The sequence below is a fragment of the Calonectris borealis genome, chromosome 4 (genome assembly GCF_964195595.1).
Source record: "Calonectris borealis chromosome 4, bCalBor7.hap1.2, whole genome shotgun sequence".
NCBI classification, from domain to species: Eukaryota; Metazoa; Chordata; class Aves; order Procellariiformes; family Procellariidae; genus Calonectris; species Calonectris borealis.
In genome coordinates, this window is record NC_134315.1 from 84,272,168 (window position 1) to 84,294,644 (window position 22,477).

General features: G+C 43.0%; 2 protein-coding genes across 5 annotated transcripts in view; both read right to left on the bottom strand.

Annotated features, from left to right (window-relative positions):
* Positions 1–1,758: 1,758 nt before the first annotated feature.
* On the bottom strand, positions 1,759–7,696 carry COX18 (cytochrome c oxidase assembly factor COX18). 2 transcript variants are annotated; one of them, XM_075150414.1, is made up of 6 exons: positions 7,403–7,696; positions 6,056–6,156; positions 5,200–5,363; positions 3,995–4,107; positions 2,862–2,969; positions 1,759–2,085 (listed from the first exon to the last, which is right to left on the bottom strand). In XM_075150414.1, the coding sequence occupies exons 1-6, from the start codon at positions 7,679–7,681 to the stop codon at positions 1,912–1,914; spliced, it is 939 nt and encodes a 312-aa protein (XP_075006515.1). In that variant the 5' UTR covers positions 7,682–7,696; the 3' UTR covers positions 1,759–1,911. The 2 variants fall into 2 exon arrangements, with proteins under 2 accessions (XP_075006515.1, XP_075006516.1); XM_075150415.1 differs by lacking the exon at positions 3,995–4,107.
* A 1,889-nt stretch (positions 7,697–9,585) lies between these two features.
* The window catches only part of ANKRD17 (ankyrin repeat domain 17), a 94,271-nt gene continuing 81,379 nt past the window's right edge, over positions 9,586–22,477 (bottom strand). For all 3 annotated transcript variants that reach the window (XM_075150412.1, XM_075150411.1, XM_075150413.1), the window contains exons 25-34: positions 22,267–22,438; positions 20,987–21,434; positions 20,422–20,577; positions 20,037–20,186; positions 17,862–19,510; positions 15,789–15,986; positions 14,459–14,707; positions 12,423–12,598; positions 11,917–12,081; positions 9,586–10,172 (exon numbers count right to left, since the gene is read on the bottom strand). In XM_075150412.1, coding sequence (XP_075006513.1) covers positions 10,113–10,172; positions 11,917–12,081; positions 12,423–12,598; positions 14,459–14,707; positions 15,789–15,986; positions 17,862–19,510; positions 20,037–20,186; positions 20,422–20,577; positions 20,987–21,434; positions 22,267–22,438 — 3,423 coding nt within the window. In that variant the 3' untranslated portion in view covers positions 9,586–10,112. The remainder of the gene's footprint in view (positions 10,173–11,916; positions 12,082–12,422; positions 12,599–14,458; positions 14,708–15,788; positions 15,987–17,861; positions 19,511–20,036; positions 20,187–20,421; positions 20,578–20,986; positions 21,435–22,266; positions 22,439–22,477) is intronic.

Sequence of the window (22,477 nt, forward strand, 5' to 3'; positions counted from 1 at the left end):
AGCGTGGCATCAGTACATCAATGTGTTGTACCGGGGAGCCCAGGACTAGACGGGGCATCCAGACGCGGCCTCAAGAACTGCCAGGGAACAACAACTTGCCTTCAGCTGCCCCTGCGCTCGTGCTAGTACAGCCCAGCAGACAGTTGCTCCCCTCCTGCAACAACCAGGCACCTCAGCAGAACGCAGGATTTCACTTTCACCTCACCACCCTACCAGGCCATTGCCAGGACCCGACTCTTCAAAGAAGCGCTCCCAGATCAGGACACCGACCCGCTTTTACCCTGCCACCAGCCGGCTTTGTAGTTCTACAGCGAGAAACCAAACCCAACTGCTACTGCTGTCATTCAATCCTGTCTGACGGGTAGACTGCAGTCTGACAAACCGTATGGCAATACTAAATTCAAGTAAAATGCAGAAAGAAAATAGAATTTATATAAATTTTTTTAGGCTTCTGAAGCAAGCGTCAGAGAATATCTCATGCATTCCCCTAGCAAAAATACATTCACTAAAAGACAATTTGAAGTATGACATCAGGACTGAAAAGTAGGAATATTCAGTTTCAAACAACATTTCTGAAAAAAACATCCCTGCCCTATCTACACACCAAACCTTGATAAACTCCTTCAATCCTTTCTTTTGCTCAGGGGTCAGGGCAACAGGAAATAAACTAACAAAAGGAGTAAGTAAAAGACTACAGATTCTTTCCGCCGCAGCACAGGCATGTGACTGTTGGCTTGTTACTGTTGTCTACATCTGCCTAGTATTCCGCCTGCCTCTCTCTTTCCCAGAGCTAAATAGTCTTCTCTAAGGACAAAAAGCCAGTTATTTTAAAAATCACTTCCTATTATTAAAGATGAACGAGCACTAACTTCACCAGTTAAAAAATGCATCATCCTGACTCTGCACAATGACAACTGTATGAGAGCAAAGAATACAAGCAACGCTTTGCCCTCTATCCTCATTTCTGCTTCTCTAACGAAAAAAGATGACCTTTTACGAGACCGGACTTGCACAGACTTCTGTGCAAAGGGACATCCGCGTGCAGAAGTTTCACAACAATGTATGTCTGGTGACTTAAGATGTATGCAGAGCAAGGCGAGATGCGAATCTGAACACTCTTGCAGGAAGCGCCCGCATGTAATGACACCGATGTTTACAGGAAAAAAATATCGAACACAAGTGTATTTGCACTTGACCTTTAAGACCTACATTAAAAGAGATTTGATATACAGTTGAACTAAATGGTTTCTTGTCGGCATTCATTCTTTTTCAAGGTGCTACTTGCCTCATTTTAGGATATACAGACAGAATGCTGTCACTCAACAGCTCATCACCAGAAACGATGAAAGAAATTTGTCCTCCTAACTCCAAATCTAACGCACACGAGACCGACAACGGCCTAGTTTACTTTGCAGTTACAGGAAATCAGCTATCAGAACTGTGCACCACTGGGAATACCTGACGACCCAAAAATCTGCACCAGTGTCTTAAATAAACCAGTAACTACAGTGTCAGTTCATCTAGCTTTTTCGCTCGCCCCCAGAAGTTGTTGTTCTCTAGCCCATAGGTCAGAGCAGCTTCAGTACAAGGCAGCAGCCTAAATGAGTCACAGCTTTATTTAATATTCGTCTGCACAATTCCTTACAATACTTCAGGAATGTGCTGGTTTTGGCTCGGGTACCGGACTGTTCTAATTGCAAAACAGCCACCTTTGAAACAAAACTTCCCACTAAACATACATTTGTGCTGAACAATCACTCTTTAGGGCCAGACAGTCAATGCTTTATTTGGAAAATAAATATAATTCCAGCTGCAACATTTTACAGTAAGTAAGTACATCTCAATAAAACAGCACTACTTAATCACCCACGCAACATTTGTGCGACAGCTCTTCCGACAGTTCAAATGACATCATTTCTTCGAACCGTATTTGGTAGACAAGGCAGACACAATATCCCTGTAAGGAGTATCCGAGTCAGATTTGGTCCTCGGTATGCAACACAGTCGACGAAAGGTCGGAGAACGCAGCAACAGGTTGTGCGAGAGTCCCATGAAGCTCGAGGACAGCCAGTACAACGCCATGGACTGCAACGAGACAAATGCCGAGTTCAGCCTCCCTAAATGCAATGAAAACACTACAATTTTAGGCAGCTCTTCACGAACCACGACACTGGTTACTCCCAGTTATTGAGATAAGTAACTCACCTAAAACCACTCCTCTCAATAACAATAATGGCTTCCATTTCAAATGTATTTGTCACTCTTTCTCAACTCCTCTGGGAAAGAGTCATCTACGCTGAGGTTTGACAACAGTTCATAAATTAATTCATATTAAACTTGCTTTAACTTCTGTTTTTCAGACTATAAGTTGATGAGCCAAAAACTTTGTTTTTGCTAAACAAAAGCTGCAAAAATATTCAGCAGTAAAACACCTGGTAAAAATGAAAAGTGTTTTAAGAAGATGGTGGAAAATTTCCTAATTTATAACCACACTGTTTTCCTCTTACAGTAAGCAAACACTTAACAAACCTTTGTCTATATGTCCTTATATAAAGTTCTCCTCTCATTTTTGAGATCACAAAAAGGATGCTAACCTGCTCTGAATGTTCTTCCAAGCCCTAGTTTGCGAAAATGATGTTTAGAAACAGTAAGTTTGCGGATTCTTCCCTCTTGGACAAAACTATTCCAAACGTGTTAAGAATTTAAACGTATGCGTCGAGAAAACATCTTGTTTGTTTTAGGGCACACTGTATTAGAGAGTATGGTCTATTAAATACACCAGTCATCTGGGCTGCTCTTTAAGCATCAGGAACTACCAGAGTCAGAGGTTAACAGACGCACCATTAAGACTTTGTACTTACAGAGGGGACTGACGCAGCAACAGGGATCATCACTACTGACACCACTCGAAAGAAATTTGTAGCAAGCTTCTGGAACCTGGAAACTTCCATTTTTTGCAAAGCAAAGATCTGAAAGGGTTGAAATCCACAGTTATAAACAAGTAGTTCTTTTTGAAACAACTAAAATGAGAAAAAAGGCACGTATTACTTCGATTCTGCATCCTCCATTTCCATTAACATACTGCTACAATCTTTCGTTGAACTTGCTTGCTGTTTTACACGTTCAGTCCTCTGTAAAAAATACTGTACCAACCTAGCAGAGTACCTAACAACCATTGCAAGGTAACATTATTTTACACAGTGACTTTTGCACATCTAAAAGTTCCAACGCCTCAGGCCAAAGCGCAGACCTCTGAGAAAAGGCTGCCAACAGGAAAGAGACCGGAAACGGTTGATAGATAACTGAACAAAAGCAGAATCAGGTCCACGGTCACATACTGATTTTTCTTCTCTAAGACAGTCTCAGTCCACATGACATAGAAGAAAATGGATTAAGAACGAAATCCAGATGGTTAGAGTTTGATGAGAACACCTAACTGAAAAATCAAGCAAAAAATATTTCCATTAAATTACCCTCAAAAAAGGGGAATGAAGATTCTTTTTCTTTTTTTCTGTTTCTGTTGATTAATCTCCCCAGCAACCTTAAAAAGCTCTGGATTTTTTCAATTTATTAAGAACACATAATATTCTTAGTTTTGATCACAAGGCAGTAACAAGTAATTGGGGTGAGGGGTGTAGAACAAACCAAAAAACGCTACGCGGGCTTTTGGATGCTTAACACCCAGGAAGCTCATTAGAACGTCGTTCTAAGAGAAACTTCAGAGTCAAGACTGAGTTTTACTGAGGCTCAAGTAAAGCCAATAAAGTATCCGAGACATGTCACATCAGAATTTGTCATCTCTAAACAAGACACCCACACATTCAAATGCATAGAACAATTAAGTTACTTCTCCGTTCTGCCCACTGCATTTAAAGCGGTGATAATCTGAAACTACCCTTATGTTACCATGTTTTTGTAACCAGGTAATATTGTCTTACAATTCTATAAAAAGAATTATCCTTTCGCAATCATCCTATTTATTCCACCAACGTACCTCAACTATCAGCAAATTCATGAGCCCAAGGGAAACTGGCAAAATCCATGTAGAATCTGGTGCCGTGAGGTCTGTAAACCACAACGCTCCGCCTGCTGAAAACTGTTCTTGAACTACAAGAATAGTTTAAAGAAAATACAGAATTAAGTATGATTTGCTACCTCAAGTTAGTCAGAACCGTACCACGTATTACAATCAAATCATCCAAGTTTCTAGATACGTTTTATCTACACGATAAATACTATTACAGCAGAAATCTTCGGTTTCACAGATCAAGTCAAGGCAGTCTGCTAGCAATACAAGTGAATCAATACAGCCACTGATTCAGGTAAACCTGCGATAAAAACTAGCTTGATCTCAACACCATTTTACCGGCCAATGAGGAAAATATGCAATGCAGTAACCTACAGTGACTACACATTTTTTGTTTTTGAAATAATTTTATTTTTCTTAATAACTGCATAACTTGTTACATTTTTGTTCAAAAGAACAAACTATAAGCTCTTTTCTAAAAAATCAAAAGATCAGCATTTTTATTTAAAAAACCCTCAGACATTCACCTTGTCTATAGTACTTCATGTGAAATTTCACATGGAAGAAAAAAAAACAGATTAATAGCGAACGTGCTGTTCACTATTAATATGCTAAATATGCTTATCTTGTGAACCAAAAAAAATCACAAGACACATTTTTTTTCTCTAGTAACCCTATCTTCAGAAGACCACAAAATAATTAAAGGCTTACAAGGCCTAACAAAATGCCTCACATTGTTCCCAGAGCTCAGACCCTGACGCTGCTTTTAAAGAGGCATCCCACAAAGCTCACAACACTGTTACAAATGATGAGTGTATAAGCAAAGATCAGTCACCTTCTGGATACTGCAAATACCTGCCAGAAGACTTCAAACCGAAGAAAAGTACAGGTGTGGTCCAGACACGAGTTCTTTGGTTATATGCACTGTGGTTTAATCTAGTACAACAAGTACAATGTACCTATTCTAAGTCTTCGGAATTAATTTTTTTTTTTATCAGATATTTATCTATGCTTAAAATATATTAAGTTTAAAAACTTAGTAGTGGAGTAGTTTTCGTAGCAGCTTATAGGTCGAGGTCAGGAGATTGTGTTCTTAAACCAACAAAGCATCTGTAAAAACAGTAACGGAACAGAGAATGACTGTTAAGAGTGCGTCTGTTCAGACTAATCACCTTCCGAGTCCGTGGCACCAACGCTGCAGTTGCGCAAAGCGAGGGACACGCAAACCCACATTGGAATCTGTACCCACACCAGTAAAGTGGCTTTGAAGGGATGGCAGTTGTCTCGAATGTACAGTTCCGTAATAATCCTCCGCAGGTTCTTCTTAAAGTGGAACCTGTTAGAAAGAAAAAAAAAACCCTCTCACAATACCTGTTACAGAGTAACTTCTCAAATTCCGAAATAACAATTCTATAGGCTGTGCATGTCAAATTGGCTTCTTTAGGTGCAACTCTGGAAAACCTGAAAGTCTTTCCTCTTCAAAGATGCCTCTCTCCTTTGCCAACCCCCTCCCTTCACAACTTTTAGCCCTGTTGCTATAAGCAGCTTTTCACAACAAAATTTCCCATCGTCATTGGCAGCTACCAACAACTTTTTTGATATTTTATTTCATGGTGCTTCTTGTCTGAACTAGGGTATAACTTTCTCAATACAGAGGCAATCAGCCCGTTACGTGATCGTGCTGCTGCACGGGGTACAAACGAACAGGACCGCAACCATTCAAGCCTCAAGTTCCAACAATATTTAGATACCGTAACAGCTAAGGAAACTTTAGCCACAAGTAAAGACAACAAAAACAATCCTGGAGGCGGCCCTGTAATCATAAGCCTATCACAAGTTCAGAACTTTAAAATGAATATACACTGAAAGACAATATAATACACACAAATAAATCGCAGAAGTGGCAAGAAAATCTACGGTTTGGGTAACAGCAGATTCTTTCGGCAACATTGTTGTTTGTAGGACTTTCCCCCCTGCTACCCCTCAATCCGGAATGGATTTATAAGGTAGATACAACCGCCATCTTACCTGGCCACCTTTTCGGACCAACCCAGCTGCTTTCCACGCACAGAAACTTCATAGCGAAGACGCTCAGCTAGTTTTTTAATCTCAGGCTGCAAATTTTCCAACTAGCTAAAGAAAAGGAAAACTGTTTATGCACAATTACATCTAACAACCACTTCCTCTTCCCACCTGAAACAATACAGACATGAAAAATGACTGTGAAGGACAAGGCACACATCTGTGAACACCTTTTATCTTTAAACAAAATGAACATGTGAAGATACTAGTGAGAAGTATTTACACTAACAACCACAGATATGATGTTACTACTAGAAAAAATAAATACAGTATTAAAGTTCATATTTTGTTCTCAATAAGCACCTTTTTGTCTTCATTCAAGAATTCTGACCAGCTACTTTACTTAACAAAAACACATTTAATGCCACTTCCAAAAGATTTGAAGCCCAGCAGGACGCACAACTTTGCAGTCACCAAAGTCACTACCCCGAGGAATAAGAAGAGACCCCACTATGCAAGAGTACCATACGATATTCACTTCTGCGATCAAAAGAACGGGAAAAATGAACAATCGTTACTGTAAAAACCAAACCAAACAAACAAACAACTCCCCACCCCAAACACGCTTCAATAAAAGAATTAAATTACGCTTCTCCTGCAGCAACACGCTCTGAATGACGGTCACTGAAGAACCCCGTCCAAGAAAGACACCTGCATTTAGCAGTCTGACCTTGACACAGGTGAGGAACAAACATCCAATTGATTCCAAGTCAGACTTGAGTTCCGGCAGCTGTGAAGCACCACCCTAAAGTCCTCGTTAGTTGGTAAAGACACAGCACAGCAAAGGAGAAACACCCTACTTCACACCGCAGCACTGCAAAGGCTCCCTTTCCCCTGCAGGCACAGCATATAACCTCTTCACTAACCTCAAGCCTTTTACTCATTTTTAACCAAAATCAGATATTTAGAAACTGCTAAAGGCTAGTTAACTTCAAGTTTTTATTGGAGCAGCTTTAGCAAGAGCTCTGTCAAGTCGGCAAATCACCGAAAGTGCCTTGCACACGCCATCCGACGCTGACACCAAGCAACTCCATCTCCGTGTAGCTACGATGAAGAAGCACGTTCCCATTTTCCAGTTTTATTTACACTCCGCGTGTCCAAAGAAAAACCAACGCAGGCTTATAACCACAGAAGAAAAGAAGTATTTACTTTGTCGTAAAATACCACCCTCACCAGCAGCTACAGCCCCGTCTGCCGCAAAGCCCACCCGGAAGCCCGACGGGAGGGGCCCCCAGTCCCTCCCTCACACAGCGAGGGCGCCTCAGGACGCGGGGCCGGCGGCCGGGAACCCACCTTGGCCAGGAGGCGGCTCTGGTGCGCGGCGAGCGGCAGGGTGACGGCGGTGCGGAGCAGGGCGGCGCCGCAGACGATGGCGGCCCACCACGGCAGCCCCGCGGCCGCCTGCAGCGCTACCAACCCGTCCTCCGCCCAGTGCACGGGCGCCGACTGCGCCAGCCACTCGTACCAGCCGCCGGGGCCGCCGCTCGGCGCCGCCGACACCGCCGCGACCGCGAGCCGCCCGCCCCGCGCGCCGGCCGCCGCCGCGCCGCCCGCTCGCGCCAGCCGCCACATGGCTAACGGTCGCGGCGCGCGCCCCGCCCTCGGTCACGGGGTAGGTGCCACGCCTCCCCCAACCCCTCCGCGCATGCGCCAGCTGCGCAGGTGGCGCGCACCCTCCGGGCGCCGCGGCGGCCATGCTGGCTGAGGGCAGGAGGAAGGGCAGGCGGCCGGGCAGGGGAGAGGGGCTATAGGTCATCAGCAATTAACAATTCCTGTTACGTTCCGTTCCAGCTGTGCACCGAGTTGTGTCGGCTTACCTCTTGCACAGCAAGGAGAGGCAGAGAAAGCGTGTAGACCTCACATGGAGCTGGCGACTGGTCCAGCGCGTTCACTTCCGCTTCAGTGTACGCAGCACCAACACCTGAACTCTTTTTGTTCCTTTTTCCGAAATAAAGATGAGAATGTTCCTTCTTTATTGGTCAAATAAAAACCATTACGTTGGAAATAAAAAAAATATGTATCCAAAAAAAAAAAAATGTTTCTTGTACAGACTGGCGAAAACCCAGGGATTTCATTTAACAAGCACCGTGGCACAAAGCCAGCATCCGGGCGGCGCGCCCCTGGCCCCACTTTGCTTTTTTCAAGTCAAGATAGTACAAGGAAGAAGCTCTGTTATTTTGACCCACGGAATTCATGGCTGTAATAAATACTGAGCACTATTTCGCAGTAGGGTTATTTCAGAATAAGAATGCCAATAATCCGTCACAGCTCTGATGCATTAAGCAAAAAATTCTACGAGAGGGCAAGAGGTCACTCGGCAGACTGGAAGGGCACTGTTCCGCTCTCGCAGCCAGGTCCTGAAACAGAGTTTCCATCATGTTTCTGAGCAGTTTTTCAGTCTGGCGTCCTTTTTGCTACACCCGGTTCTTCATGCAGTCTATTTCAGGTGATCAGACAGCTGGAGAAAGGAGCTTATTTTTATTGAGAGCATCACCTTAGGGCATGTACGTGGGCAGTGCAAACCTTCTGGGCACCTCAGAGATACCACAATATTTAAAAGGCAGTAGGTTTCTCTGGACAAGTGTTTTTTTTCTTCTGGTTTTCAAAGGAGTACCACAATAAATACAAAATAGCACTTCTTAAATTCCAGCCTTACCAGCCTTACCATTTAACTCATCCAGGATATTTCTTGCCCAGATAGTATCTCTCAGGACAGCAACTTTCAACAGAAGGGTTGACTTCGAGAGACATGGCAAGAAAAAACAAGTTTTCCTTCACCCTTCCTCCATGGAGAATAACCAGCCACAGATCACGCTGGCCCTTGCGTGTCCTGCACAAAAATACATTCGACTCGTACATCTGCTTTAAACCATACCTACACAAACTGTACGGGGATCCTGACTGCAGCTGCCTGTCCCTGCTGACCGAGTCCTGCCTCGCAGGTCCCCGGAGCCTTCGCCTCCCGGTACTGCTGTTCACTCCAAGCAACTAAGCCACTTGCTCTAAAATAAGCCTTCCTTTGGAGATGGTTTTCACCCGTGAAGCTCTGCTAAAACCGCTAGTTAAGAGCCTCATTCCTACACTAACGCACACCAAGGATGTATGTTCTGAAATGACTTTTGTAGGCTAAGGCAGGAACCCGAAGGAGTGCCGGGAGCACTCGTGGAACAGAACAGACCTTGCTGCATCAACCCAGCTCTAAGAATAGTTTCTAATAGATGCTGCTGCGTGATACACTTACCCCGTTTACCGGGCACGGAGGGGAGTTCAGTGGGGAGACGACTCTGAATGTGCTAAAAGGATGTTTTCTCAAGAGCGTTTTGCCGAAAAGCCTTTCACGGAAGGAAAATGGAAACTCCCACTACCTGGTTACAACTGATGTATGCCTTCTCAAAAAATCCAACACACATTTGGAAAAAGCCCTCTGATAACGCCCATTTTTTTTATAATGTACTTAAATTACACAAGTAGAAAAGTTATGCTTATTAATAGTTTAATGTATGAAGGAAACATCCAGATTTCTGAATATGAAGGTACATATCTCACATTAATTTAAGTCTACATAAAGTAGAGCCTCTATACTGACATATTGAAATTTACTTTCTGCTTAGCCATTTGTTATGTAAACAATTGTACATTTATTTGCCATTCTAAAACTTCAGGATCAAGTTTACATAATTTTGCTAATTTTCTGTGTTTGCTCAGAAGCAGTTTACAGTACTAAAACCAACCAGCCAAAGAACAGCTTCAACAGAAAGTTATGTCAAAAAAAAAAAAGGGGGAAAGGAAAGAATAAAGGCTAACTAAGTTGAAACGTATGATGGTGGGGAATGGGCGGTCACAATGTTCACAGAAAAAGGTCAGTTAGTAAGTTCTTCTGCAAAAAGCCTACACACTTCAGTCAAGCACATCAGTAGAATGATCTGGGAGCACATAAACTGTTTCTGCCATTTGTGTTTTCCTCTGCAAAAAAGGAATCTCAAGGCTAGCAAGTTGATCCCACTCAGCCAAGTTGGTTCATATGCACACTGTTCATGTGAGGTGTCCAAGTTCCAGTCCACACCTGAAAGAGAAAGCTTCATTTAACACCATGCTTCGGGGCTGCTCAGAACAGTTCAGAAGTCAAAATTACACTGCAGCGCTTATGGTTTTTACTGCACCCACGTAAAGCCCAACGTGGCAATCAATCATCAAACTACACTGAGTTCCTCTCAGCCCCTGTTTTATCCTGCTGTACTTCAGGTGAGAAGAGAGGGCAATGGGTTTTTCATTTTCCTGCCTGCACTTTTTCACCTTGGCCAAAGGGTCCATCTTCCTCTTCCTTTCTACTTAGTGCAAAAAAAAAAAAAAAAAACAAAACTTTCAGCCAGCCTGACTGCTTTCCTTCATAGCAAAATCAACACTATTTACGCCCCCTAGTTCCTCCATCACAGCAACACTGATGTAATATGTAGATTACTGTTCATGGGAAATATGTATCCCTTCAGACCCAGGGAAAAAAGTACTCCCTCTAAGCACGCCAGGTCTGCTGTCAAGGAGAATTAACAGGACTCTGAATATGCGCAAAAGTATTTGCAAGGACAGCGCCTGGAGACCTCCAGCTTTCAGAGTTTACCTTAGGAAGTTCAGACAATCAAGAACTTGATTTCTGGCACCTTGATTTGTTTTCCCCCGATGCATACCAACACCCTCAGCTCTGGGGAAACCCAAGTATAACTGAGTAAAGCCTTCTTCGGGGGACTAAGTTTTCTCACTAAACCAGAAGTTGCCTCATAATGGTCACGAGCCACTTGAGAGCAATGCATGAACTGTGGCCAAACAACAGACGGCCTCTTCTGCACACCTACGGCCTGCCAGAGCTGGGAGCTGCTGTTTGCAGCTTGGATGATTCCAAGCAAATTAAGTCCAGAAATATCTTTATTTAATAACGGTATAACAGAGCTCACTGTATAATTAAAAATAAGCACAGGATATAATATAACAAGAGCTACGGATGATCCATCATAATATCAGTTGCTGGCTGAGCACGAGCAAGAGGTTTAGGGAAACATAATCTCTGTACCTAAATTATATTTAGTGGACAAGCCTATAAGCCAGGCAAGATCAGAGCAGTGGACAGAAGAGCTACTTACTCCTCGCCTACGTGAACTCCTAGCACAGTGAAGACATCATACCTTTCAGTGCCTAGCAACAATCCTTTAGACCTAATGCTGTTCTCCCTTTTTGGGAATGGAAAGCTTACGTAACAGGAAACAAATGGCTTTTCTCACAAAAGCACATAGATTGTGTTCTCCCAAATGCAGAACTGCACAGAGAGAGAAATCATGATAATTTTGGGTAGAACATACAGTGTAAAACTACCTTTTCTATCCAGACTTGCCTACAACACGTCATTAAAAAAGCTGACCTGCAGCAATTAACCAAGTGTCTACTTTGATTAAATAGGCAGCTTCTCTGAGCTCAGCTGGAAGCGAGCTTCCCCATTCTCAAGCACAAAAACCTTCACAGAACTAACTACAGCACACTCCGTTGAACTGCAGTAACTTAGGGATGCTGGTTTTTTTTTTTTTCTCGGGACAACTTACACTTGTTTTTGGAGAGATGACTGATGTTTAGAGGTTGTCAGTAAGCACATCAGCACTCAGTGCTGTAGTGAGTAGGGGGGCTCTATCAGCTCCTTAGAGACACAAGCAAAAAGAAGGAACACTACACTGTATCTTCAGACTTTCTAACAGCGAGGACCTTATCTTCACCACACTGTTTCTTCAGTTAAAACAAAATTGCGAGCATAAGAATTGAGAAATTACCGTCTGAGGCCCATTATTTTCTGTGGAATTTGAAACCATCTTTATCAGCGAGTTCCAAGATGGGTCAGCAGCATGAGGCCCATTAAATATAGGGCCTCCAGTACCATCTGTGATGGGGGCTACAGGAGGAATCATTGCATTCCCATACACAGAAAAAGGCATACCCTGAGGGGGAGGAAAAAGCAAGAATCAGTATGTATTCATAAACAGTGCTACTATTGCACGTACGGAATGACAAAAGGCGATTCGTGTTAAAGAAATTCTCCATCTTAAAGCAGTAATGAAATGCCTTAATTTAAGGTAAACCTTTCTATGCATGTATTTATTACATCATGGACAAGTTCATTTTATTAGATCTAGGCTTCTGCGATACTGTGAGGGCGAGTTTGCATTTTAGCTTACGCACGCTCAACCGCACAACGATACCTCCGTGTTGTTCACCTGCCTCGCGCACCGACACGGAAATCGAGCGGTACCGCGCATATGAAGTCCAAGAAGGTCATTACCCCGACTTTTGGGAAGTCCATGTATCCTGCAGGAACGGGTTGATGGAATGTACCGGAAGGCGTTACGATTCCCGTGCTGTCTCTCTCCATGGCTTGGTGCGAGAACACCCCTGGATCAGACATGGGCCTGTGGATCATGTGGCTCCCCATTCCGCTGTGACACCAGTCCACTTTATCTAACAACACAGAAGACACAGCAACAGCATTACACATGACGCCCGCTAATCATCCGTTTTCCAGCCTCAACGTTTGCACGCTGTAACTTTTCCAAAAGTGGCATTTGCTCAGCTTGTAGTTCCTATGCATCTACCTGCATCAGAACGTGGGTGCGTGTGGGATGGAGAGCGCCAGAAACAGCACCTGCACACGGAGTTCCTCCACGGCAGGAACTCTGAGCCAGTGCAAGGCGTTCTGAACAGTTATATGCAACCAAAGCATCACCTCTGCAATTTTCATTCATTTGAAAGGAAAAGCTGGCATTTGTGCTAACTCCTCCTCCTCCAAAAAACTAAATTCCTTGTGCATTTGGTGCTGTGAAAGGGGTATGTACGCTGCGAAGGCTATTTGCTCCACTTCATTACCATTCTTTCAGGAATGATTTTATGAACTAAGAGACAGAGAAGTACTTTTGAAAAGCAAAAGGAGAGAATGACCAGCTGGAGACGTGTGTTCATGTTCTAATTACATGAATGCATTAGAGGCAGCTTGGTATTGTTACTACAGTTCAAACCTCAGACATCCAGAAAGCCAATTTTTCAAAATAAAGCAAAAGGAAATTATATTTGGAGGGGCGGAGAAGGAATACAGAGACATTTCTGAAGCCATCTTAATACTCGTCAAGGGAAGAGCCAATCCCATTCTGAACACTGCCAATCAAAACGTTGAAGTAATTGCACGAAGTAGAAAGAAAGCAGCATTCCGAAAGCAAAGACAGACGTAAAGGGCAACTTTTACACCTAGACAAAGCAAATAAAAGTATTCAATTTCTAAGGCCTTAATGATGAATAGCGTCTCACTACACAGACGGAGCAAAGACCTTTCGTGAAGTAAAAAAAGGTTTGATACATCCTATCTATTTTGTATTTGGGGGAAAAAAAAAAAACAGGACAGTATACTCATCGCATGCAAAGCACGTGCACAGTCAGTCTATTAAAACCTTAAGCTGTTTGGACTCCTCAGTCAAGCAGTGGAACAGGTTGTTCAGAGAGGCTGAGCAGTTTCCATCCTTGGAGGTTTTCAAGATCAGATTGGATAAAGCCCTGACCAACCCAATTCGACCTCATAGCAAATCTCATTTTGTACAGGAGGTTGAGATGACCTCCAGAGGTCCCATCCAACATCATCTCATGATTCCCTCCCCTTCATCCCAAGCAAAAATAAGAAAAAAACAAATCAAATAAAAAAAACCAACCCCCAAAAAACTCAGCAGTCTCCTACAAATTGCATCCAAGACTCCTGAAGTGTTTGCTGAGAAAAGCTATCCCATCACTAACTTAAGTTTTTAATGAATTCTGAAATACTGAATTCTATGTGACTACAGGAGAGCCAAGAGCCTGGCATTAGTAAAATGCAAGTGGCGTGACTGGAAAGAACAAAGAACACTCAAACTCATAAAAACATAATTGCACGATCCTCAGCACAAAAAGCTCCGTCTTGGCTACGAATTAAAGTATAATCATCTGTTTATCAACAGAAAGAAAACATACAGTTTATCTTGAGACATCTTCATCTCCCCTCTTCCTAAATCAAACGATCCTCACTCAGTTCATCCATGTGAACCCTGTGGTTTTATTTTCCTTGTTATTTTTCGCTTTGAGTAACAAATTTTCACAGCCAGGGTGTTTCAGAACGCTGAGGTTTTCTGAGACCTTGCTAAAACACAATTAAGTGGGTAGGAGGGCAAACAGAAGACCCCGCTCCAACTCCTTCGCAGAAGGCACTCGCTTCAGCATCATCCTTCAGCTCCAAAGGCAGGTTAGGAAAACACAATATTGTGGTCAATTGCGAGCACAGGGACATCTATTAAGGCTACATACCTTGACTGCCACCTATACCTTCGAAGGACCAGATCCCACTATGTCCCACCGGAGCAGCTAAGTTGCTCCCGATAACAGATGGAGTAGAAGTTCCAGTTTGTCTAATACGTGCAGACCGTTCAGTCCCAATCGGAACAGGAACTTTTCTGTCCTGAGAAACATTATTAGGTTTTTCTGATCCCAGGGACACTGCTGAAGGGGTGGGAGATGGTGCTCTTACTCCAGAGGACACTGACTGAGCAGGAGATTCTGCAAGAAAATCAACGAGAGCACTTAGTAATGGCAGCCAGATCCTCTCAAGTCACCACAAACCTATCCTTTCATGTCAAGCCATGCATCAAACACGTGAAAATGCGTAGTTTGTTAATGCCAGATTCATACAGCAAACACTTCAGGATAACTTTAACGGTTTTACTTTCAGATCAGAGAGGCATTCACCATCGATTTAGTCTCTTACATAAAACGATTATCATGCCCTGTCAGCTCAGCTACCGGACATACACCACAACCTATCACAACAGATGGTTCAAAATCTTAACTGAGCATTACGGTGTATCAGCAATAGAGGATTTGAGGATTATACCCAAAAGTATAGCTGAAATAAACCCATGTTATTATTGGGTTGGGTTTGTTTCTTCTTGTTGGTTTTTTTTGGGGAGTTTTTGTTTGTTTGTTTGTTTGGGTTTAATTCTGATTTGGTCTCTTTTGTGGGGTTTTTTGGTGGGTTTTGTTTGTTATTATTTTTGCCAGTAAAACAGACTAACTTGTTCCCTGAACAAGCCAGCACTCCACAGTTGATTTGTTTTCTGTCCAAAAAACTTTGCTACATAGCCAAAATTACAGGGGACGAACATGGAGGAAGGTACCAGAACTTGCCCTAAGTATTTTTTCCTGGAATACATTACACAGTTCTGTTTTAAGGACATGAGAGAAACTAAGCAATCACCACTGCTGAGCTAGCTTTAGTAAAACATCATTAAATGGTTTACACAACTCACACTTGGAATATTACCTTCACAAACCAAGAAACCAACCTTTTCTTTGCAAGATGACTAAAAGAATGTCATATATGTTAACAGGCCAAAGTTAATTGCAGCAAGAACTCCGCAATAGCATGACCTTAGCTGTTGAAAAACCACACTAGAGATCAGAACTTGCACAAGAAAATTTTCTCTCAAAATCTGTGACTGCATAAAGGTTTAAAACATATCTAAAAACCTTAAGTTAAAAATAAACAAAACTAGAAAAGCCTACCTAAAATAGGCAGTGCATGAGGGCGCTTAATTGGTACAATAGCTTCCAAACTACTTTCCCACTGACTAGAACTCACCATTCGATGCTGATGAACATGGAGGCAATAAACTAAGTGGGGAAAAATGCTGTCTGTTAAAATTAGCAGCTGCAGGTGCTCCGCCAAGAGGTGTCCCGGGCGCGTATATCTGACCTCCCGAAAGGTTTGAGGCAAAATTACCCAGGTGCGTAGAAGAAGGTGTTACAGAAGCGTAGGGCGAATCCATACTGACAATACCTACGAGAGAAATTGGCACAAATGACTCCCAGTACTCCAAGATCTCTGTGAAGAGGTCGCCCCTATCACGGAAATAATAAAGCAAGAAGTAAAACTTTTATCCAACCAAATTGTTGGGGCTGGGTCGGGGGGGGCGGGGTGTTACTATATTCCAAAGAGAATTGGGAGTCTTAAGCTTCATACTCTGCAAGTCTAGACAGTATGTGCAGTTACGCTGTATATATAAATCAAGAATGGTTCTTATGTTATCATGCAGGTACCTTGAACGCAAATAAATTAAGCCAAGTAGTACTTGTCCTAATATAACCGAACATCGGAAAAGTAACTGTAATTTAAATTTTGTTGGTTTAGGAAGTATGATTTTTTTACCACGAACGGTGGAAATAATACTAAAGATTTGAAGACTTCCTCCATTCATTTTTTATTTTATAGAATGATGTCTATGTGCACCATGATCAACACTGAAGTGGTTTTTTCCAACCCAGGGATACATTTTCACTTGCTTAGGAAAATGATATTTTATGAAGACCAAATGGCACCAATTAGCCATTACTGGCTAAAAAGACAAGAATTACCACCCCCTTAATATTCTCCTCAATGAAGAAAGGGAAAAATAAAATCTTAGGATTTTAAGTTTCAAAAACTATTAAGGAAGCTTGTTACCAACCAACTGCTGTGGTACTTGCATCCTTCTCCTACTCGTAAAGTACATGAGAAAAGATTTTAATTTGTAGTTTTAGTTAGCAAAAAAAAAAAAAAAAAATCCGTTCACCCGTGACAGGCAGAACAACAAAGCAGCACAGCACCTGCCTCCTCCGCATCATCCGTTATTAAGATCCAGCCTCTGTTTTTTGTCAAATTCTTCAGGCTCTCAGGGGCTACTTTCCTATGAACTAACGTAACACCCCCTGACTCCAGAGACACCTCCAACTTCATCTATTGTGGCTGCAGCCTTCCAAAAGAAGAACGGCCGAGGTGACAGTAGGACTGTGGTTCGAGCACTGCTTTTCCCCAGGAACTGACAGGCACGCTCAAGCGATACACGGTGTGCAAGTGTGCCAAAGTCAAAATGCTAACCAGTGTATTAAGTTGACAAAACTCACAGGGTGCCTCAAAAGCTACTCCACACCATGGTATTGACAAAATATGAAAAAACTATCTATCTCTTATATCTCTCAACTCATAAACAAAGCTACACAAACGACTCGCAGGTCCTATTAAAACAGGCACAGATGGTACAAACTGTGTGTGTACTTTCTGGAAGCTACAGAACAAGTTCTGTGACAGCCCCTTGGTCTCTCTTTGTGCAGAAGGCTAAACATCTCGCTAAAAAACCGAGCAAGTCAACGAAATGAAGTTTTTTGATCGAATCTAGGAGTTAAGAGAACACAACTCTTATTACAAGTTCACATCGAAACACAACATGTTTTTATCATTCTTAACACTTTGAAGATGCTGCGTGTTTTTCTGCAGCCTCAGGACAAGAAGCAAGTTACCACAAACTAGAATAGTTATTAGCTGGTGGTAGGGAAGGGAGGTAGAAACAACAGTGAATCGTTTTATTATCTCAGCTATCGCAGAAGAGTAGACTGGAATGGCAAAAAGAATGCCTCAGCTCGACTTTTATCAAGTTCCTCAGCTGCAAAATACTTATCAGATTTGACAGGTGGCACTTAAAAGGAACATGAACTCAACTGGGCTTACAGAAAAAACAATAAACTATATTACAGCACCCTTTTGTTGCAGGGCAGACAGTGCTTTACTCTAAATATCCACAAAAGCTAAGGCAGAAAATTTTACACGTTCAAAAGGAAAACATGCAGCAGTTATTACTTCAGTATATTATTAAGGTATGAATGCAAAACACAGACTTACCTGAGGGACTTGGAGCTGGCCTCTGTAACGGTGGCCTAAAACCTGGGGCTTTGGAAGTATCAGACTGATGTAAAGGATCTGAATTTGGCAAAAATGAAGACTTTCCTGATAGCATAGATTCCGGTGTCGTCTGAGATGAAACGACGGAACCACCCCAGAAGGCATGGGCAGACGTAGGACTGTTTTCAAACAATGTACTAAAGGGCCCAAATGGTAAAGTAGCACTGAAATTGTTACCCATAGACTTGTTTGCTGGATGGGCTGAATTCTGAGAAGCACTTTGTGTACTTAAGGTAGAAGGAAGCTGCACTGAAGAAGGAACGCTGTGGGGCCTTTTGATGTGATTAACGTTGAGGACTGCGACAGAAGAGTTTTGCACAGGAGCTGGATTCTTATGGACACTACCGGTTCCGTGGACAGGCGGTCTGATGGCCGGGGTTTCCATCTTAGCTGCAGGCTGAGAAGACCCCATTGATGTCTGAGACATCGGATAGGTCATCGGGGCATTTGTCGGACCTGCCACAGGAGCAGATGAGCTTGTCGCTGCTAAATTTGGAGGCACAACCATTCGAGGATCTGGTGCAGGAACCTGAGGTTGCTGAAGAGGGGGTCTTGCCTCTTGCAGAGGAGCTCCCGGAGGCTGCTGATGAGCAGGGTGCACAGATGAGCTGCCGGTACCAGAACTGGGCTGCCTGCTGCCGGTCGAGCTGCTCGTTTCCACTGCTGGCGGACTACCCGCTTCTGGATCAGACGAAGGCGCCCCTTTATTCGGAGAGGTTGCTGCGCAGTCGGAAGGACTGCTTCTGGAAACGCCTGCTGGCTGCGCAGGAGGAGAAGGAGATGAGGGGGAAGATGCAGGGTAGTGTTCTTTGGCAGTAGGAATTGGATACGTGGCATTCGTAGGCGCCGTGCTCGTGTTACTCGCCGTGGTCGTCACTGTGGTCGTTGTGGCGTTTGATGTCTTCACGACCGTGACGAAAAGCTGTCTTCTGACCGAAGGTGAACTCGGACTGCCGTTCGCAGAAGAACCAGGCACAGTAGAAGCCACTGAACTTGTTGTAGCTGTCGGACTAGTTGTCAAAGAACTTGCTGAATTCACCTGAGAACCGCTGCTGTTCTGACTGTTATGGCGAGGCACCATGTGAGGTTTCGGCGAGTTGGTAGCTCTTGCAGGGCTCAACGGCCTAACAGGAAACGGACCCCATGTGGACTGAGCTGGTGGGAAAGTACCTCCAAAGTGTGTCATGGGCAACCGAGGCGGACGGATTTGCTGGAAAGTCTGAGCAGCGAGTAAAGCGTGTGCAAACTGCGGAGGAGGATATGCTAATGGAAGAGAAACTTGGAAACCAGGCCGCACATTATTCACCGGGTTCTTAATGGTTTTGTGAGTGGATGCTGAAGAAATCGCAGGCACCGTGAGTGCGGAGGCAGTCTGAGATGTTGACGAAGCAGCTACAGTGGTCACTTTGATGCCCACGAGAGAACTGTTAGCAGCTGTAGTGGTGGCAGGTGTCGACGACCCTATTTTGGAGTTTGCAGCTGAACTTTTCAAACGGTTCTTTGGAATAAGTTCATCTATTTCTTTATCTGGATCCTTAATCAGAGCATTGATCAACTGCGTGGCCTGCCTTGTTGATTCTGTACCACCCCTATAAAAAAGAAGGAAGGGAAAAGGGTAAGTGCATCTAAAGCATTTACATACATTACAGCAAAGTACCTCCAACACGTGATCCAGCCTGTCTTCCGTCATGCTAACGCAGACAGAAAACTAACTCTCTATCTGAAGACTCAGCTTGGCGTGTTCTTGCTGCTGACAATTATTTAGGAAGCTCAAGGGGAAAACTCTAACTCCCAAAAAGCCCAAACGGTTAAAATGTTTACTTCCCTAAATATGCCTACATATTTAGCCATATCCGAACAAGTCTAAACACAGAACCCTAACGTTTATGCTCCACCCTATCTCACAAGTCTTCTTTTGTGCAAGCGTGATAGTACCAACTGGCAGTTGTTCTCCGTTTCCCCACCCCATTCGTCCCCTGTGCCTCAAAGAACCGACTGTCTCAAAGTGATCTTCCAAGGGACGATGAGGACAGGCTTTTTCATTTTCCTATACTGAACTGTCTTCTACAATGAAAAAATCCCCACAGGAACGAGCAAATCAAGCAGCCTGCTCACCTTATCGTTATTATCCTATCTCCAGTTTTGTCCTTCTGTTTGTCAATGTCTATGTGCGCTCCCGTGCACTCACGTATCGCATTGATGTTACACCCTCCTCTGCCTATTACTCTGGAAATTACAGTTGATGGAACAGAAACCTTCTTGGATCTGTACAAAAAAGAAACAATATTAACTGGGAAACACTTCCATGGCATGAAGCAGTGGGCAGATTGGTCAAAACAATGTTATAATTCACGATTCAACCTATGTAGCAGTAATTTTATGAAATCTACCAAGTCTGCTAAGAAGGTGGTCATTCAGTAACCCCAGAGGAGGCTACACTAAATAAATCATTCTGAAAAAAGACGTCAACAAGGGGGAATTAGGGGAATGTTTTGCTTACCTTCTCACAACTTCCTTCCATCCTTCTTCCCTTTTCTGACCACGTTTAGGACTAGCAATGGTTAGCTTTCCATTTGGAGAAGAAAGGGGAGAAGGACCAGACTTTGTGCAAGTAGACAAGGAGTTACTCGTCACTTCGCTAATAACTTCAGACAACCTTTAAAAGAAATCAAAAGCTGTCATTAGGCAGTCAAAAAAAAAAAAAAAAATAAAAAGGAAGGCCGACTTGGATTTTGCCCATTCTGCAGCCCCTCCAACCCATTTTTCTCTTTTAGCCCAAAAGCGCTTTAAGTTGCTTGAATTGAGATGCTTATATCTCGAAATACCCCAACAATTCACTACTTCCAGATCCACGACGATGTTTTTTGCTTCAGAACCTAATACTAAGTTCAAGTTCAGACTGCAACAATGTTTATACTCCTTATACACACTAGAGCGAGGACACGCTGCCTCATCCACTTCCTAACAACCGATTTAACAACGCAAGTCCACAAAGACAAGCGCGCAGCGTTCAAATGTAGGCCCACAACCACCTTAAAATGGCACGCGTGGTGACAGCAACTTACTTTATGGATGACTTGCCAGTTACTGCTTTCCTCTCATCCTTTGGACAAGTGACAAGAACCGACGGTTGCTTTTTGTTGCTCTGTGTGTTAGTAACGGCTGTGGAAGAATGATTGTCACTTTTGTGGCTGCTGTTGCTATTGCTGCTTTCATCGCTACAGCTGGAAATCCTCATATTGTCACTATCGCCACTTTCACTGGTACTGCTGCTCTTAGATTCACCGTTCACTTTTTCTGGTTGGCTATAGGAAATGGGGAGTTGATCATCAAATATAATCTGAACATTATCAGGGGTTACTTTATTTTTCCTGTTTTTCCTTTTGGAGCTTGTTGTGGTGATGGTATTATTCCTCTTCCCGTGGGAACCTGCTAATGTTGTCCAAGTCGCAGATATACCTATGGTGGTTGTAGTGGTAGCACTAGGAGGCTCCATCGGGACCTCTGGATCATCTGATGGAAGAGTGAAAAAAAACCAGTACTAGTTTAGCTGGCTTGAGGAAGCTTATATGGTTTTCTCTTCCAAATCACACCTGTCCTATCAAATGACTCATGAGTAACTTGACAAGACTCCAAGAAACATGCAGAACCACTAACTATGCGGACATCTGTAAAACTACTGTATATGTCATACTGTGGAGCCTCTCCCCTTGTTTATGCTAACTTACATAGAGTTTCTTCATTCTTTTCTTGGAACAAATGCAGTAGCTATTTAACAAATGTGAAATTGAATTCAGGCATGGAAAGACAGACACAAGCAATTAGGGGACTTAAGCACAGGAAACAACAGAAAAAATTGTCATCTGTCTTCCCTTTCTTCCAGCATATCAGAGTGAGGGAACAACCAGTGAAAACCATTTCGCAGTACACCAGATGAAACTCATTGCCACAAGATACAAGAGCGCCAGGTTTTGATGGATAATAAGAGAAAGATACATATTTGTAATTTCCATATTGCCAGTTTTTTCAGCTAATCATTATTATAATTCTGTTTGTAAGCTAAAAAAAAAAAAAAACACCAAAACACTTTACCTAGTTTCAAGCATTGGGACTTGGGGGAAAAAAAAAAAAAAAAGAACCAGCCAACACCATCCCCGTGGTAAAATTAATCCATAACTCTCACTGAAGCCGCCGTGCTAAGCTACAGGCTTAATAGAAAAGGTCAACGAAAGGAAAGCAGGTCATAAGAAAGCTGGTATTCAAGCTTTGACAAGAAAAGCATTTTTTAATACTGGGTATAAAATCAACGCTGTGTTTCAAAAATGAGGCAAGTATTTTAAATCACCTTCAGCTTTTAACTTCTCTTTCTCCTGAGCAGCTTGAAGTTCAAAATTCTCTTTATTTTTTGCTTCTATTTCTTCTAGTTTTCGTCTTTGTTCTTCTTTTTTCTTCCTCCTTTTCTCCTTTCTTTTCTCTCTTTTGGCAGCCAAGGCCAGTCTCCTGCTTTCTTCCCTCAGCTGCAAGTCAAGCACATGGAACAGTATTACAAGACGTCC

Coding starts and splice junctions, on each gene's coding strand:
- COX18 (XM_075150414.1), bottom strand. CDS start 7,681: ATGTGGCGGCTGGCGCGAGCGGGCGGCGCGGCGGCGGCCGGCGCGCGG. Junction 6,157..7,402: donor AGAGCCGCCTCCTGGCCAAG/GTGGGTTCCCGG, acceptor TTCTTTAGCTAG/TTGGAAAATTTGCAGCCTGA. Junction 2,086..2,861: donor TTGCTGCGTCAGTCCCCTCT/GTAAGTACAAAG, acceptor GTCTCGTTGCAG/TCCATGGCGTTGTACTGGCT.